Genomic DNA, 15,580 nt, shown 5'->3' with positions numbered 1-15,580 from the left:
TCTGGCTTACATTATATCAAGTCGACCCTTTATGCAAATGCTTTCCTTTTAATGCTGTGTATGGCTCTGTTCTTATAGGAGAAATGGGTGGAGGTGGCGCCGATGGCCGTCCCGCGCGCTGGGGTAACAGTGGCGGCTGTTAATGGGTTGTTATATGCGGTGGGTGGTCGGACCACTAGCCGGGACTTTTCAGCACCGGTTACTGTAGACTCGGTGGAAATCTATGACCCGCACCTGGACACATGGACCGAGATCGGTAACATGATCACAAGCCGCTGTGATGGAGGCGTAGCCGTGCTCTGATGTTCACAACCAGCAATATCACTCAACTCCACTCTTCTAACTGATTTTACAGTGTCTAATTTATTATTCTTTTTAAACGAGTTAAGAAGGACACCTGGGATAGATCTCATATGTTAACCTGTGAACTTGAGAAGGCATGTTTGGGAGTGAAGCATCAAGGTGTATCTTTTTTTTTTTTTACATCGCTTGTGTTTTGTATGGAAGACTGTTTCCTCCACAGAATAAAACATTTTAAAAGATAATTGCAGACTTTTTATCTCACAATTGTGAGTTTACATCTCACAATTCTGACTTTATTTCTCAGAACTGTGAGATATAAAGTTAGAATTGCATGTTATAAAATCAGAATTGCGATTCTGACTTTTTCTTGCAATTGTGACTTTATATCTCACAATTGCGTGTTAGAATTTCAAGTTTATTTCCTCTGTTTATTAATTCTGACATCTTTTCTCAGAATTGTGAGACATAAACTCGCAGTTGCGAGTTATAAAGACCAATTCTAAGAAAAAAAAAGACTTAATGGAGTTTATATCTCACAATTCTGACTCTAAAACACGCAATTGTGACTTTATATCTCCCAATTGCGTTCTCAATTCTGAGAAGAAAGTCAGAATTTCGAGTTTATTTCTCCCAATTGCAACTTTATATTACGCAATTCTGTCTTTATAACGCACAGTTGTGACTTTATATCATGCAATTCTGAGAAGTCGGAGTTGCGAGGTGTAAACTCGCAATTGTGAGGAAAAAAAGTCAGAATTCTGAGATAAAAAGTCACATTTACCTTTATTTTTCATTGTGGCGGAAATGAGCTTCCATAGTTTTGAGATCATGAGCATTAATCAAAAGGTCTCTCAGTTCACCCATGCCGTTCGTGGTCCATTGCATTAAGTTGTTTGTGGTGTTATCATCTCAGTGTTGTTGATGTGCATTTTAGCCAGCAACTTGCTTCTTTTGTTCAGTTTCACATTTGCCTCATTTCAAAATGTTTTATTTGTTACATTTTGCACTTTTGTATTGTACCTTTGTTTCTCACGATCTTAAGCTTGTGGAAACCTGCTTGGTTGACTGTTGTTAAAAAAAATATTTTAATAAATTTGAGCACTAGAATTTGTTCAGCTGAGAGCTTTAATAATTCAAGATCCTGGAATAAAACTAAGTAGTTTTCCACTCCTGTAAGACTGTCATATCTAACTCAATGGCCATCACAGACATTCACAAAATATGTTAATGAATTATGATTCTACAGACACAGTCCTACTGTAATATCAGACCAAAATGAATGTCCATTCACTTCCTTAACTTTCATTAACTATAAGTACAACTATTAGCACAATGTAAATTGGAATTTAAATGTTTTTTTTTTTTATGATCGGTTTGTATTTTTGTCGTTGCAAATATATCACAATGTAAATTTCTATTGACAACTAGTCAGTCATACAGTCACACTGTAATAGTGTAGTTTTATTACACCTGCACGGTAACATGTACAAAGATTTAGAATAAAATAGAAAACAGTGACATTTGGTTTATACATTTGAGACATTAAATGCATTCTCAGATTTCATGTACACCACAAATGTTTGACAGGTTTCTTTTAACAAAATGTTTAAGATGCACCAAGGAATAAAATAAAACTCTGAAATGGGTTCTGCAGTTTTCTAAGACCCTAGAGACATAAAAAACTAAAAAATCTGTCAATTTGTATATGCAAAAACAAAATTATTAGCAGTTGTTTCGCAACATCGTTCTACATTTCATAAACAGCCGGTGTCTGGCAATTTGGTTTCCTTCGATTCTTTAAAATTGTGCCATTTTAAGAAAACCTTTTTTCCCATTTGATAATCTTCATGTATGTGTGTACACCGCAATTTACATTATATTACATTGTTTTCACACTCGATGGATAATAATTCACACACAGTACTTTGAAGGTTTGGGAGAAACCAATATAAACTTCTGCTGAACTGTAGTCACAGTGTATGTGCTGAACAGAAAAAATACAAGAACGCATTTTAAAAGTCAATGTATTATGTTAGAATATTATATCAGGTAAACTGGAACCACATAGTTCATGATATTTGACATATGGGAAAGAAAGAAATATTTCTATCATGTCTATCAATGTATTTACTCATGTAAAAATCAGTTTTAAAATGTTTCGACTGCTAATAAACAAGGGTGTAAACAAATCGACAAGAAAAAAAAATGATTCTGTAGTTACAGATTTTAAAACGATGTTTTACTTTGGTTTCCTTATGATTTCGTTGTGACAGGAACAGATGAGAATAGCTGAGCAATCTGAACATGTTAAAGACCAGCTGTATAAGACTAAAAGCGTGTCCTAAACTACTGTGGCTGTGTTTATGAGCTGCCTTACACAAAGTCTGAAACCACACCTATATTACCTTGAACTTTATCAAATAAACAGATCACGTTTTGTTAAAAAAGGACAATATCTCACTTTAATATGAGCAATGTGCATGTAATGTGTCTGTGAAACGTGATTATGCAATTCAAGACACCAGCATATGAGAAGCAACCATTAACATTTTTTAAGAATTAGTTATTAGTTAAGAAAAGAAGCTTTGCTTGACTTTTGCAATGTCAGATGCTATCGTATGAATAAAAGCAGGTGTAACACACTGCCTATATGTGCAGATAATAGCTAGAATGTTTAAATGTAGCAAACAGAAAGCTGCTTATCCAATGTGTACACAGCAGCATTTAAGACAAAATCTGCAAGTTATCATAAAAAGGAAAAGAAAACAATAAATTAGTGAACATGCTAGTTCGATACATCAATACCAAATAGATATAGCAATCAATATAGCCAAGATATATCCATCTTCCTTCATTATACAAAATAAAAACAGAAACTGTTTCAAAGACTAGACCTTGAGAGTTTTAGAGTGTTTCTTGGTTGAATCATACATGTTTTCTAGCTTTAGCCCTGGAATGAAGTAACATACGTGGTCAAAAAATAAACTGAACATGGAATATATTAATCTGCACCTTTTAGTCATGAATATATTTTACATCCAGCTTTGTTGGAGTATTGACCAAACTTCATAAAGTCTTCCCTGGGTGGAATGTTCAGATCTGAAAACTTTATAAGTTGGAGGAGAATAGAGAGGTCGCTGTTGTTGGCAAGTGTGTTCTCTTCTAGGATTTGTTGGTGTCTCTGACCTTTTGGATTTCCTGTTAAAGGAAGAGAAGACTTGAGTGGAAGAGAAACATTTTCACATGAGACTTTTTAAATGATTTAATAGGAGGTAAAAGAATGTAACGGTATGCCGATTTTGCAGTACACTTATTTTAAATAAGGGTGGTGTCTATGAATTAGATTTCCATTATTATACATTCAATTATGTTCAAAAATGTCTAAATTCTCCATTCATTTAACTGTCACTCAACCCAGAATCCCCCAGTCCCAGTGTGGTTAGGGTTTGGTGTTTGGGTGGCCGTTATAGACGGGACTAATCAGAGCAGCCTCAAAGACGGCAGCAGGAACACGTTAACACTTTAATTTAAGGTGATGTAGTTACAAAAAACAGAAGATAGAAAGTACTAGGGTTGTCACGGTACCAAAATCACAGTAATCAGTACCAATACCGGTTCTCAGTACAAATTTCAGTACCAGAGCAAAAACTGTTAAATTAAGTACTTAAAGCGGTTATAATGCCCTTTTCACAAGATGTAAAATATGTCTTTGATGTCCCCAGAGTGTATATGTGAAGTTTTAGCTCAAAATACCCCACAGATATTTTTATATAGCATGTTAAAGTTGTCACTTTCTGAGGGTGAGCAAAAACACACTGTTTTGTGTCTGTTCCTTTAAATGCAAATGAGCTGCTGCTCCCGGCAGAGGGGGCGGGGCTTCAAAAGCTTGCACTCACACAGACAGGCACTGAAAATTTCAAAAACTTTTAGCCTTTTATGTTCAAACCAGATTCAGACAATGATGGAGAGACTCAAGAAGTGACAACATGTGAATGCAACAAAACATTTCTGAATGGTTAGTTGATGAATTTATGTAGCTGATGTGTAGTTATCTTCTAGGCATTGATTAGCATATTCTGTCTTGAAATCTATACATCTCCTTCCCAGGGGTGGGGTTTATGCAAATTCTAGGGTTGGTGATGTCACTACCAGCCGTTTGTTATAGTCCTTAAAAAGCCATTTATTTAAAAGAAAACATCTCCCTTTGCTTTGAACTTTGAGCGTTGTAACTTTGCAGATGTTGTTTATGCTCAAACATCAACATTACACACTAACTAAAGTTAGAAAAGTAAATCATAATCAATCACCCCTTTAAAAACAATTGTCGCATTTAATTGACTCATTTCGTCCATTGGTTATCACTGTCAATCATTTCAGTGTCCGATTCAATCGCATATTTAAATACAGTTGACAATCCAGAATTGTACAATCAATCAATCTCTTATTTACATTTTTTACACTTTGTTGGTTATAAGGAAAGGACTCGCGTTGAACAAAACAAAACCTTGTGCGTTTTCAGCGGTGTTGAGTGGATTCTGACTAACTTATTGACTAGCACCTCTGATTGGCTATTGGGTTCATGTGCTCAACAGATATGATTGTGATTGGCAGCAATGAGACTTTTTTTTTTACGCCTGTAAAACACACTGTAAATAGAAACCTTTGAGGCTAAGAGAAACAAACACGAACGTGAGAGTTTGAAAGCGGGTATCAGCGGGTACCAAATATACCCGGTGCTGCTATGGAAAAAAATATTTAATAATATAATATAATATATTATTAATAATAATAATAATAATAATAATGTTCTATAATAATAAATATTTTTTGCTAAATTATTCAATTGGATTTTGAGCAAATCTGATTGAGAGCATTTCAAAGATATCCAAAATAAAGTTAATGATGATTAATACTTTAGTAATCCCGAAGAAAATTCAAGTTAAAGAATTGGTTATAACTTAAATGTCTCTAAGGGTCTTCCTGGGAAAACCAGGTTGCTGCTGGAAGAGGTGTTAGTGAGGCCAGCAGGGGGTACGGCTCAACCTGTGGTCTGTGTGGGTCCTAACGCCAAAGTGTAGTGACGAGACACTATAAAGACAAAGAGCACCGTCCTCCAGATGAGACGTTAAACCGAGGTCCTGACTCTCTGTGGTCATTAAAAATCCCAGGATGTCTTTCGAAAGAGTAGGGGTGTAATATATATATATATTATATATTATATATATATATATATAGGAAATGGGAAATAGGAAAAATGGTCGGGTTGGGGTTGTAAATGGTCGTGTAAAACGGTTGTCCCTATTCTCTTAATGAGTAATGGGTGTGTTTTGGCCATAACGTGCAACAAACCAATCAGAGTCTCATCTCCCATTCCCTTTAAAAGCCAGTTGCGCTCACGCCATGGCGGAATCGCTATTTACATGACGGAATTTGCAAGCGGAAAAACCGAACGCTTCTCTAGCAAGGAAACTGATCTGCTCAAGCATGAGGTTAAAGCGCACGAGCAGACCATCTATGGGACAAAGTGTACGCTTGTTTTGGACCCGCCTATAGGCACACATTACCAACGTGCTCTTTAAATAACAAAAAAAAATTGCAGTCTATTTCAGTCGCCTCAAAATAGTAATACGCCAACAATGCGCCTGAACACACCTCGTTTTCAGACCAGCACCCATGGGCGCAAATGCATTTGCCATTTAAACAACGTGGTGCAGGACGTGAAAATGATAACTGCGTCGGGCTGATACTAGCAAAAAACACTTGCCTGACGCCCCATTGCACCGGCTGTATGATAGGGCCCTGCATGTTGATCAGACAAGTGTCTACTAAAAATGATATTATTCAAATAGTTATTAGCAATGCAATGCACCCTAATAATGTGAAATATTTGCGAAAATGTTCGTACCGTGACCATCAAAATCTCATACCATTACATTCCGGGTGATGAAAATTTAGACTGGAAAATGTTACCTCGAGAAGAGTGTCTTTTAATTTCCCATACGCCGCGTCAAGATCATCATTGATAATGATCACATCAAATAATCCAGGCTCTTTACCTGAAAGATGGATAAATAACAGTTAGCAAGCTATTCTAGATGTGAAAAAAATTGCAGCATTTTATACAAAATTATTTGTATAGGAACAGATACCTACTTATTTCCACGTCCACTTTGGCTGCATCTAAACGTTTTTGTAGACTTTCCTCAGATTCAGTTTTTCTGTCCCTTAATCTTTTTTCCTAAAATAAATAAAGTTATACAATTGAGATTAAAATGAAGACATGTAAACATAATATTTGGAGAGAAAGAGCTCAATTGAAGTATTTCTTACCAGGATGCCCATTGACGGGGCCTGGATGGACACATATATGGGGTTGAGATCGGTCCTCTTGATGTTCTTCACTCCCTGCATGTCAATGTCCAAAATGCAAATCAAATTTTTGGCCTGAACAGCCTGTACAGCTGCTTTACTGTGAAGAGGGCAAAAGTGAGGTTAGTTATAATTACAAAAATATTTCTGCATACATACAGTATTTCTAAAGTTTGAATATGAGGACAAGCATGTTAAGTTATAGACCATTCAATAAGAACAAGCACTTATCAATGGGATTGTATCAGTGGTTTCAAAAGAAGGATGTCAGTTAAATCTCCCTTCAAACAAGACTTTCCAAAGGGGGCTGTACCTTGTTCCATACATGTTCCCTGAAAATTCAGCATTTTCAACAAATTCACCATTTGCTATTGCTGCCTGCATAACTTCCCTGGTAACGTAATGATAATCTGAAAGAAAAAAGAAGATTTTTTCAGAAGATACGCCACTCATCGACTGACTTTCAAAAAAACTGATATTTCAAAGGATGTTGCAATTATCATTTAATCAGCCAGAATACCAATTAAAAACAACACGCAACTGAAAGCACAAATTTGGAAAGCATATTTTTGATGCTTCATTTATGCACATGCACTGACCCAAGTGTTTTGGCTCATCACTGTATCAGTCAATTTGGGAATAGGGAAGAAAAGACTCCCGCAACTTCCACTTCATGCCGACTTTAAAGTGCCTCTATTATGCCATTTTAAAGGTTCCTAATTTTGTTTTGGAGCCTCCTACAACAGGTTTACATGCATCAAAGGTAAAAAAAACCATTTTCATTTTCACATAATATACATTTCACATCACCACATTTTCAATGATTCTTAAACGACTCCGATGCTTCAGTCTCTCTAAATCCCTCCTTTCCGCGAGCTACTCTGCTCCGATTGGCCAGATGGCCCAGTCTGTTGTGATTGGTCGACCGCTTACAGCGCGTCAGAAACGAAACGGCCATTGCCATAAACTTCAGCTCCGGAGGCTTCCTAAAGCTCAGCGATTGAACTGTAAAGACCGTAACGATGGCGACGATTTTATTTTATCAATCCAAACGCGGGTCTGATGATGAAACATCAGAAGAACTAGTTATTCAACCCGAACCTCCTTCGCAAGGACGACTCGAGCAGGAGCTACTCAGTTTGAGGTACATTATGAGATGTTGCAGTTGCAATTCCTCACCATCAGCATTAACAAGAGTATGTCCATCAACAAACCAATTTTTCTAATTTATTGCGGTGAACAAGCAGGAACTGAATCAATAACAGCGCGTACGTTAGCAGAGCTCTAACATGAACAACTGATGTAACATTAAAGTTTATAAAACAAATCTTGCTCCATCCTTTATCTTTACTCAAAGTACTAAGAACGACAGACAATCTGCATTAATTTAGGTAAAAGTGGCCCACAACTGATCAGCAGAAGTATTTCAGTAAGACAGTAATATCGTGAGTTAGCCAGTTAGCAGGAGACCAACACAATATAAAATATTTTACGTATGAAGGTCACGGAAGTGAGACTGGGATTCCTGACGACTCGTTTAGGCGGTTCAGAGTCGAATCTTTCTTTTGGGAGACAATAACTTTATTTATCGTCCACTTTCGACTTTACAATTTTGCAGAGTTTACATTCACAAACAGCTTTATTACACACTGCATGAGAGGTAATATTTGAAAAAGCATAATAGGGGCACTTTAAGATTTGATTCTGTTTGACTAACAACTGAAATAACTAGATATCTATGTAATGAACATTATGTTTTATAATAACAAGGCTTGTAGTAAAATTTAGTTTTGGGTTTTGAGGATAATTCAAAAGATATTTTCAGAAAAACATTGTTCTCTTTACCACTCAAGATCAAAAGCCTTACCTTTGCCGTTCTCCTCTCCTGGACGAGGGCTTCGCGTTGTATCTGGAAAAAGACCAATCTTAATTAAGAAAATTGAAAGTCCCCCTGTGATGGAAATCAAGTTTTTAATGTTGTTTATATGTCTATGTGTTTTTTTTAATGTGCTATCAGACAAACCATGTGTAAATTCATAAATCAACATCATTGCTGAGTATTTTCTCCTTAAAACTGCAGTGAATCAAAGGCAGTCTCAAAAACACGGTTTGAAATCGCTGGTGTTTCTGATGTCACAAACTACCTTGTAACCAATCAGGTCAACGTGCAGCCAGCTTTAGCATATCATCATAACTATGCTGCGAAGCAGAGGAGTCTCAAGAGAAGCCAGATTATCCAGGTATATTTTTCTGTTGATATGAAAAATCTTGTACATTTAGCAATATAGCGGGTGAATTGTGTATATGATGTATATTACGATATTATGATGAACTACAGGTGCTGGTCATAAAATTAGAAGATCATCAAAAAGTTGATTTATTTCAAGAATTCAACTTAACAGGTGAAACTAATATATTATATAGACTCATTACATGCAAAGTGAGATATTTCAAGCCTTTATTTGTTATAACCATGGTATCACTGTGTAATTACTGTGTGATTTCATGTAATATTCTAATTTTCTGGGATTTTGATTTCGTGGGTTTCATAAGCTTGTAAGCCATAATCATCAAAATTATAACAAATAAAGGCTTGAAATATCTCACTTTGCATGTAATGAGTCTATATAATATATTATTTTCACCAGTTAAGTTGAATTCTTGAAATAAATCAACTTTTTGATGATATTCTAATTTTATGACCAGCACCTGTATATGTCTTTCTCCACTGTCGCTCTTAGTTGTTCAAATCGTTTCTGATGCTGATTTTTAGAAGGCATCTGTCTGACTCTGAGATGGTGAACGCGAACATGGTTTGTGTAACATAAGCATCACATTATTAGCTGTTTGATAACGTAGTCAAGCAAAAGGCTAATAATATTAATTACCTTTATGTGTCCAACATTGTAAAGAGCGATATGCTTGTGCAGTGTTTACTACAGTAACTTGAGTAAAATGTTGACCGATCAGGATCAGATATCAGATTTACGGATCAGGTATTCTGACCGGTTGTGAGTGAGTGGAGGCCGGGCTAATTTGTATAGTCATGGTTCACATATACTAAATGAAGCAAGAGTGTAGAGTTACATTCAAGCTATTTTAAGACATGAAGACATTTTTTTACAGGATTTTTTATTTTAAATATGTCATTTTGGTGTTCAAAGATAAGTTTTAAGGGATCAAATTGTTGACTATCTCCCCCCCCCCCATCACTTTGTACTTGTGTCACATATGTATGTGACTTACGGGATACGCTGAAGCCAAATACACCATCGAACTCCTTGAGCAGTTTCTTTAGCAGAGTGCTTTTCCCAGCCCCGGAGGGACCACTCATCACCACAGGCCTCGGTCCAGCCATCGCTGCAAACACACCACAGACAGGGAGGAAGAAAGAAAGAGGCTTTCAGAAATATTCAATTCACTTTCAGATTAAAGTCACATTCACACAAGAATGAATCAGTCTAAATGTTTAAAAAACTAAAGACTCTTCGTGAACTAAAGACAAAACATTACTCTTTGTAATGATCTGAGCTTTGAGCAATAAGTACAAAGGTCTACAATATGGAGAAACTTTCCAATTCATTTTCCATTTAAGACATCCATTGTATATTTGAAATTACAAAGATTTTCCATCTAATCCAGCTATTTTAGGACAATATAACATTTTTAATTTAAAATCAAGACCTTGAAACTATCAAGATTAAGCAGCAAAGACTGCTTTCATCATTGATTATGATCAGAAATGTTTTTGAGCATCAAGTCAGAATATCAGAATGATTTCTGAAGGATCATGTGTTCACTGAAGACTGTAATGTAGTGTAATGAGAGTAACAGCTTTCCATCATAGAAGTAAATTACAATTTAAAGGTGCACTGTGTAATTTTTAGCGGCATCTAGCGTTGAGGTTGCGAATTGCAACCATCAGAAGTTACGGTGGTCGACAGGAAAAGATGTCGTCGTCTGAGACAGCAGAGAGTAGCCAGTTCAGCAATGAGGTTTCTTTACAAAATAAATTAAGAAATTATGTTTACTTAATTATTCAGTAAAACTATATGTTATTGCGAATATTATTGTAACTTGTTCATCATTGTGTCAGTGTTTTATTCGTTGACTTTAGCTAGTTTCTTTGCACGAAGAACAACATACAGTATTGTATATTGTCCGTTTAGGGCTCCTGTAGAAACACGTCGATGTAAGGGGACCCGCGGTGTGTGTAGACAGAAATGGCTCATTCTAAGGTAATAAAAACATAACGGTTCATTATGTAAGGTCTTTATACACCACTGAAAACATAGTTATGTATATGATATTGCATTTGCCAATAGATTCTCCAAAATATTACACAATGCACCTTTAAATGAATTAAAATAGAAAATAATTATTTTAAATTGTAATATTTCACAATATTACCAAAAAAATGCAACCTTGGTGAGCATTAGAAACTTCTTTCAAAACTATAGCCTATATAATTATATAAAAAGTTAATTACTCCAAACTTTTGTCCGGTAGTATAGTGACTTCTTCATGTCAAAATCCTGTCTCGACATGTTCCAACAGGACTGAAGCACAACAGCTCATTAGCTCTGAACGCAGCTGATGAGTTTCAGATGAGCCAATTCACTAAGGACATTTTAATTATGATGACAGTGGCAAATTACAGATCCTGTATTGTGCCATGTTTCCGGGGGGATGTAACCTCCCCAATAATCAAAATGTTCACACTGTCAGTCCAAATCAGATTATTAGTGCATCTGATTGGAATCTGATCTAAAATTATTGACTGTCCACACTGTGTATGGCAACTGTTCAGATCCGATTTGTGTGTCCTGTGGCACTTTCTAAACTAAAACTAAAAAAAGAAAAAAAAAAAAAATGAAAAGAGAAGAACATAATCTTGCACCAAGATAAATTAGAGATCTTTAACTACTCATGACCATCCTTACTAGAATTGATCATGTTTTATTCTCTTTATTGTGGTAAATTTTGGCTAACTAGACTTTCTAATAGATAATCTGTTAAGGGAATAGATTTTTTTTCCACTTTGTGGCTATAGTTCCTCATAACACATGCCATCCATAGTGTGCGCGGCTATTTGTAAATGTAATGTGTCTGGCTTCCGGTGTAATCCACTTCCAGTTATTTCTAGTGTACAAAAAAAGCTCGTTATGCTGCTTGATATTGCAAACTGGTATTTCTTAGCCTATTATTTTAATGTATTGTCATAATTGTAAACACAGTAGGTTGTAGAGCAAATAGTTTTACCATGCACTGTTTTCTTCCTCATTATTTCCATATAGTGGCTAATGAACCGGAAGTCTCGCACATTCACAGAAAATAGCTTACTTTCGTGTTGAAAAATAAGGTGGATAGATTAGAAAAAAAGACACAATTCTTGAATTATTGACCAAACATTCAGTGTTCCTGTGTAAAATGTGTTCTGTTCTAATGATGACTGACAGGAAAAACCTGACCTACATATATTCCAAAGACAAAGACAAAGTTGTTCCAAACCTGTATGAGTTTCTTTGTTCTGTTGAACACAAAACATGATATTTTAAAGAATGTTGGAAATCAGTAGCATGGCAAGTCAATGGCTACCGTCAACTGTCTGATTACCAACATTTTTGGGTGAACTATCCCTTTAAGAGCCTGATGTATTGTTAAAGAGTAGGAGATAAATAATATAAGTAAATATAATAAAATGTTAAATTAAGTTAGTTTGACTTCCCATGGCACTTGGAAGTAGAACATTCGATAACACTTTACAATAAGCTTTCATTTGTTAATATTAATGTATTAACTAACATGAACTAACAAGGAGCAATACATTTGTTACAATGTATTAATATTAATCTTTGTTGATGTTAAATGACAAAAGTCTGTTTATTGTCCATTCATGTTAGTTCACAGTGTATTAATTAAGGTTAACAAATACAACTTTTGATTTTAATAATGTATTAGTTGAAATTAACATTAAGATTAATAAATGCTGTAGAAGTATTGTTCATTCTTAGTTCATGTTAACTAATGTTAGCAAATGAAACAAAGCAGCTGACATGTTAATGATAATGCCAATTATGTCATTTTCATTAAACTGCTCTCTTAAGGCTTAGGTTTACAGGGTTTATAATATTTAAGCAATAAAACAATATTTCAATACATTCATAATAACAATAAGTCAATTTACATCACAATTCAAGCTCTGCGTTTGTATTGCTTACCTTGCTCAAATGTGCAAAAGGAAACATGCACAACACTCAATCTGATCTGAACGTGTGTGTGTATGTGTGTGTGTGTTTTCTGATAATGTCCTGCTCCTATCAGCTCACTGGAAGCCAAACCCGTCAAACAACCCAGCCTTCTTTGCATGAGTTACTGCCATATCAGCATTACACCAGACAGACTCACAAATACATCTGTGCTTACTAGAACAGAAACTACAGCGCCAACATTGAGTTGTGATATTTCCCATTAATCTACTGAATAATTAAAATTTGAATAAAATTCAAATGATACATTTTAGCTATGAATGGGTGCGTGAATCTCACAAAAACATGTCCAGGTCAGCATTTAAGCCATTTTAAAATCAAAAAGAAAAAATATTCTGAATAAAGAAATGTAAATTTTGTATGTATATTTGGACATACAATTTTTTTTTCATTGATATTTTTCTTCACAATTAAACTACACCTTCCCCAAAATTTTCATTACCATAGACAATTTTTTTGTTAATTATGTATTCATATGTGTCATATGTATGATTGTACATGTATTGATTGGTGTGTGAAATGTACAAATGTTTTCACAAACAAATCATGATTCATTATTATCTATCTTATTTCATTTATCATACATGTACAATTTTTTTTTAGATACAAACAACACCACACGTATGCAAAAATCACATACTCTGGGTGGCCTAATGATCAATTTAAAGGAATAGTTTGCTTAGAATTTTAAATTCTGTCATCATTTACTCACCCTCAAGTTGTTTCAAACCTGTATGAATAAACAGTTGATGGACACCTTTGACTTCCACGGTAGGAAAAGAAAATACTCTGGAAGTCAATAAGTCCATCAACTGTTTATTCATACAGGTTTGAAACAACTTGAGGGTGCGTAAATGATGACAGAATGTTCATTTTAACTATTCCTTTAAGAGGAAAATGTATTCATATATATATATGATAATGTATAAAATCTTTCAGGTGTCTTTCGAGAGTGTAACATGAGTGTCGTATGTTTACTGAATCATGAATGGCTGTAAAGAAAAGGCTGTGGAACGCCCTTAAAGTCATCATGATTGACGATTAATCAATATTGACCCCCATTTACTTTGTTAGCGCACATTACTAGACTTGTGGTGAACAATTAATCTATGCAAATTAATATACAGAAACATTTGTTTTTTATGGTAATCTTTAATCAAAATCTGAAAATTTGCTTCCGCTCTGGAATGGCGTTCCTTCTCTGATGACGTACGTTAGTTTGGAAAAAGGAAATGAGTCACGACAAATAAGTTGGAAATAAGTCAAAACACTGAAGTAAAGTTGGTAAACTTCCGGTTCACAGGGACTTTAAATGGAGATGGTACGGGCAGGTTTTATGCCAGACGACTAACCTTGGGCATGCAGTCGCTCATTTAGAATAAGCCAAATTCATTAACATCAGAACGAGGTTAAGAACAAATCCATGTGCGCACGCTCGTCTCGTGAATTAGGTGGATTCCATCAATTATTAGTGAATGAGACCCATTATTCTCTCATTGAAAGTGACATGTGAAGGCCAAGTAACCCATACTTGGAATTTGTCCTCTGCATTTAACCCATCCAAGTCAGTGCACACACATTAGGAGTAGTGAACACACACACTGCAAACCGTGAACACACACCTGGAGCAGTGGGCAACCATTTTTTGCTGTGGTGCCTGAGGAGCGATTGGGGGTTAGGTGCTGATTTTGAGAATCGAACCCGCAACCTTTGGGTTACCACCAGTCTGACGCTCTATTAACCATTACGACACTCACATTCTCAATGGTTATTCTCATTAAAATCTCCTTACTTTAATGTAGTATTTGTTACTACACCACTTTTCTACTAATCAACTCCACCTCTACCAAGTCTACACCACGCAAGGTCAGTTTTCATATTGTACATTTATATACTACAGTACATAGTCACCACACATTTAAAGACACTTTGTTTTTGCGTTTTATTCATTTTTTATTTAATATTACCGGTTTATGGTATATGGTATATTTCAATTTTGACAGGAATGAAAACAATGCTGTGAGTGAGGGACAAAATATAGTTCAATGTATTTCACTGTTGTTTAACAACAATCAGATTGTCAAAATTCTGTCATTAATCGCTGACCCTCATGTCGTTCCAAACCTGTAAGACTTTTGTTCATCTTCAGAACGCAAATGAAGATCTTTTTGATGAAATCTGAGAGCTTTCTGCACTCTGCATAGACAGCTGCACAACTAGATAATTGCACATTAAGATAATTAATCTTTTGAAAATAACTAGCCTAAAAAATAAGTCACTTTTTACTTTTTGAAGTAAATTTAAAAGGACTAGGCAGCCAAATGGAGAAATCCTAAAATGGCATCTTTGATTTGAAAATCGCCTCGAGTCTCACTCCAGTGAGAGCTGAAGTGACGTCTCAGAGCAAACAGCTGTGAGGGACATAAGGCACTTGAAGGTAATAGGCTTGGAAGTCCTTACAGCTCCTTTTCAGTGTCAAAATCAGAGCCACCGCTCACAAGAGAACGTTTACAATACACGCACAGTGAATTCAAGCAAGTTCTCACACTATCAAGCACAGTTAACCACAACATGACACCTTGTGCTATTATGTAAAATTTATTTTCAAGAATTCAATTCAATAGGAAACCTGAACCAAT

The 15,580-nt window shown here is 35.4% G+C and overlaps 2 protein-coding genes across 6 annotated transcripts in view; one reads left to right on the top strand and one right to left on the bottom strand.

Moving 5' to 3' along the window:
• The window catches only part of ipp (intracisternal A particle-promoted polypeptide), a 16,885-nt gene extending 14,141 nt beyond the window's left edge, over positions 1 to 2,744 (top strand). The window contains exon 10 of the mRNA XM_081375146.1: positions 79 to 2,744. Within this exon, the coding sequence (XP_081231272.1) occupies positions 79 to 303 (225 nt within the window). The 3' untranslated portion in view covers positions 304 to 2,744. The remainder of the gene's footprint in view (positions 1 to 78) is intronic.
• guk1a (guanylate kinase 1a) overlaps positions 1,733 to 15,580 on the bottom strand; it is an 18,698-nt gene continuing 4,850 nt past the window's right edge. For 2 of the 5 annotated variants that reach the window (XM_081375151.1, XM_081375149.1), the window contains exons 2-8: positions 9,919 to 10,032; positions 8,540 to 8,581; positions 6,986 to 7,082; positions 6,634 to 6,772; positions 6,457 to 6,541; positions 6,274 to 6,359; positions 1,733 to 3,501 (exon numbers count right to left, since the gene is read on the bottom strand). In XM_081375151.1, the coding sequence (XP_081231277.1) occupies positions 3,466 to 3,501; positions 6,274 to 6,359; positions 6,457 to 6,541; positions 6,634 to 6,772; positions 6,986 to 7,082; positions 8,540 to 8,581; positions 9,919 to 10,032 (599 nt within the window). In that variant the 3' untranslated portion in view covers positions 1,733 to 3,465. Of the gene's footprint in view, positions 3,502 to 6,273; positions 6,360 to 6,452; positions 6,542 to 6,633; positions 6,773 to 6,985; positions 7,083 to 8,539; positions 8,582 to 9,918; positions 10,033 to 12,859; positions 13,058 to 15,580 lie in introns of those variants that run through there. The other 3 variants (XM_081375148.1, XM_081375152.1, XM_081375150.1) reach the window with 3 other exon arrangements.

Source organism: Scardinius erythrophthalmus (assembly GCF_964197995.2).
Source record: "Scardinius erythrophthalmus genome assembly, chromosome: 9".
NCBI lineage: Eukaryota > Metazoa > Chordata > Actinopteri > Cypriniformes > Leuciscidae > Scardinius > Scardinius erythrophthalmus.
Note: the sequence above shows the minus strand (reverse complement) of the source record. Positions and strands in the feature narration are given on the sequence as shown.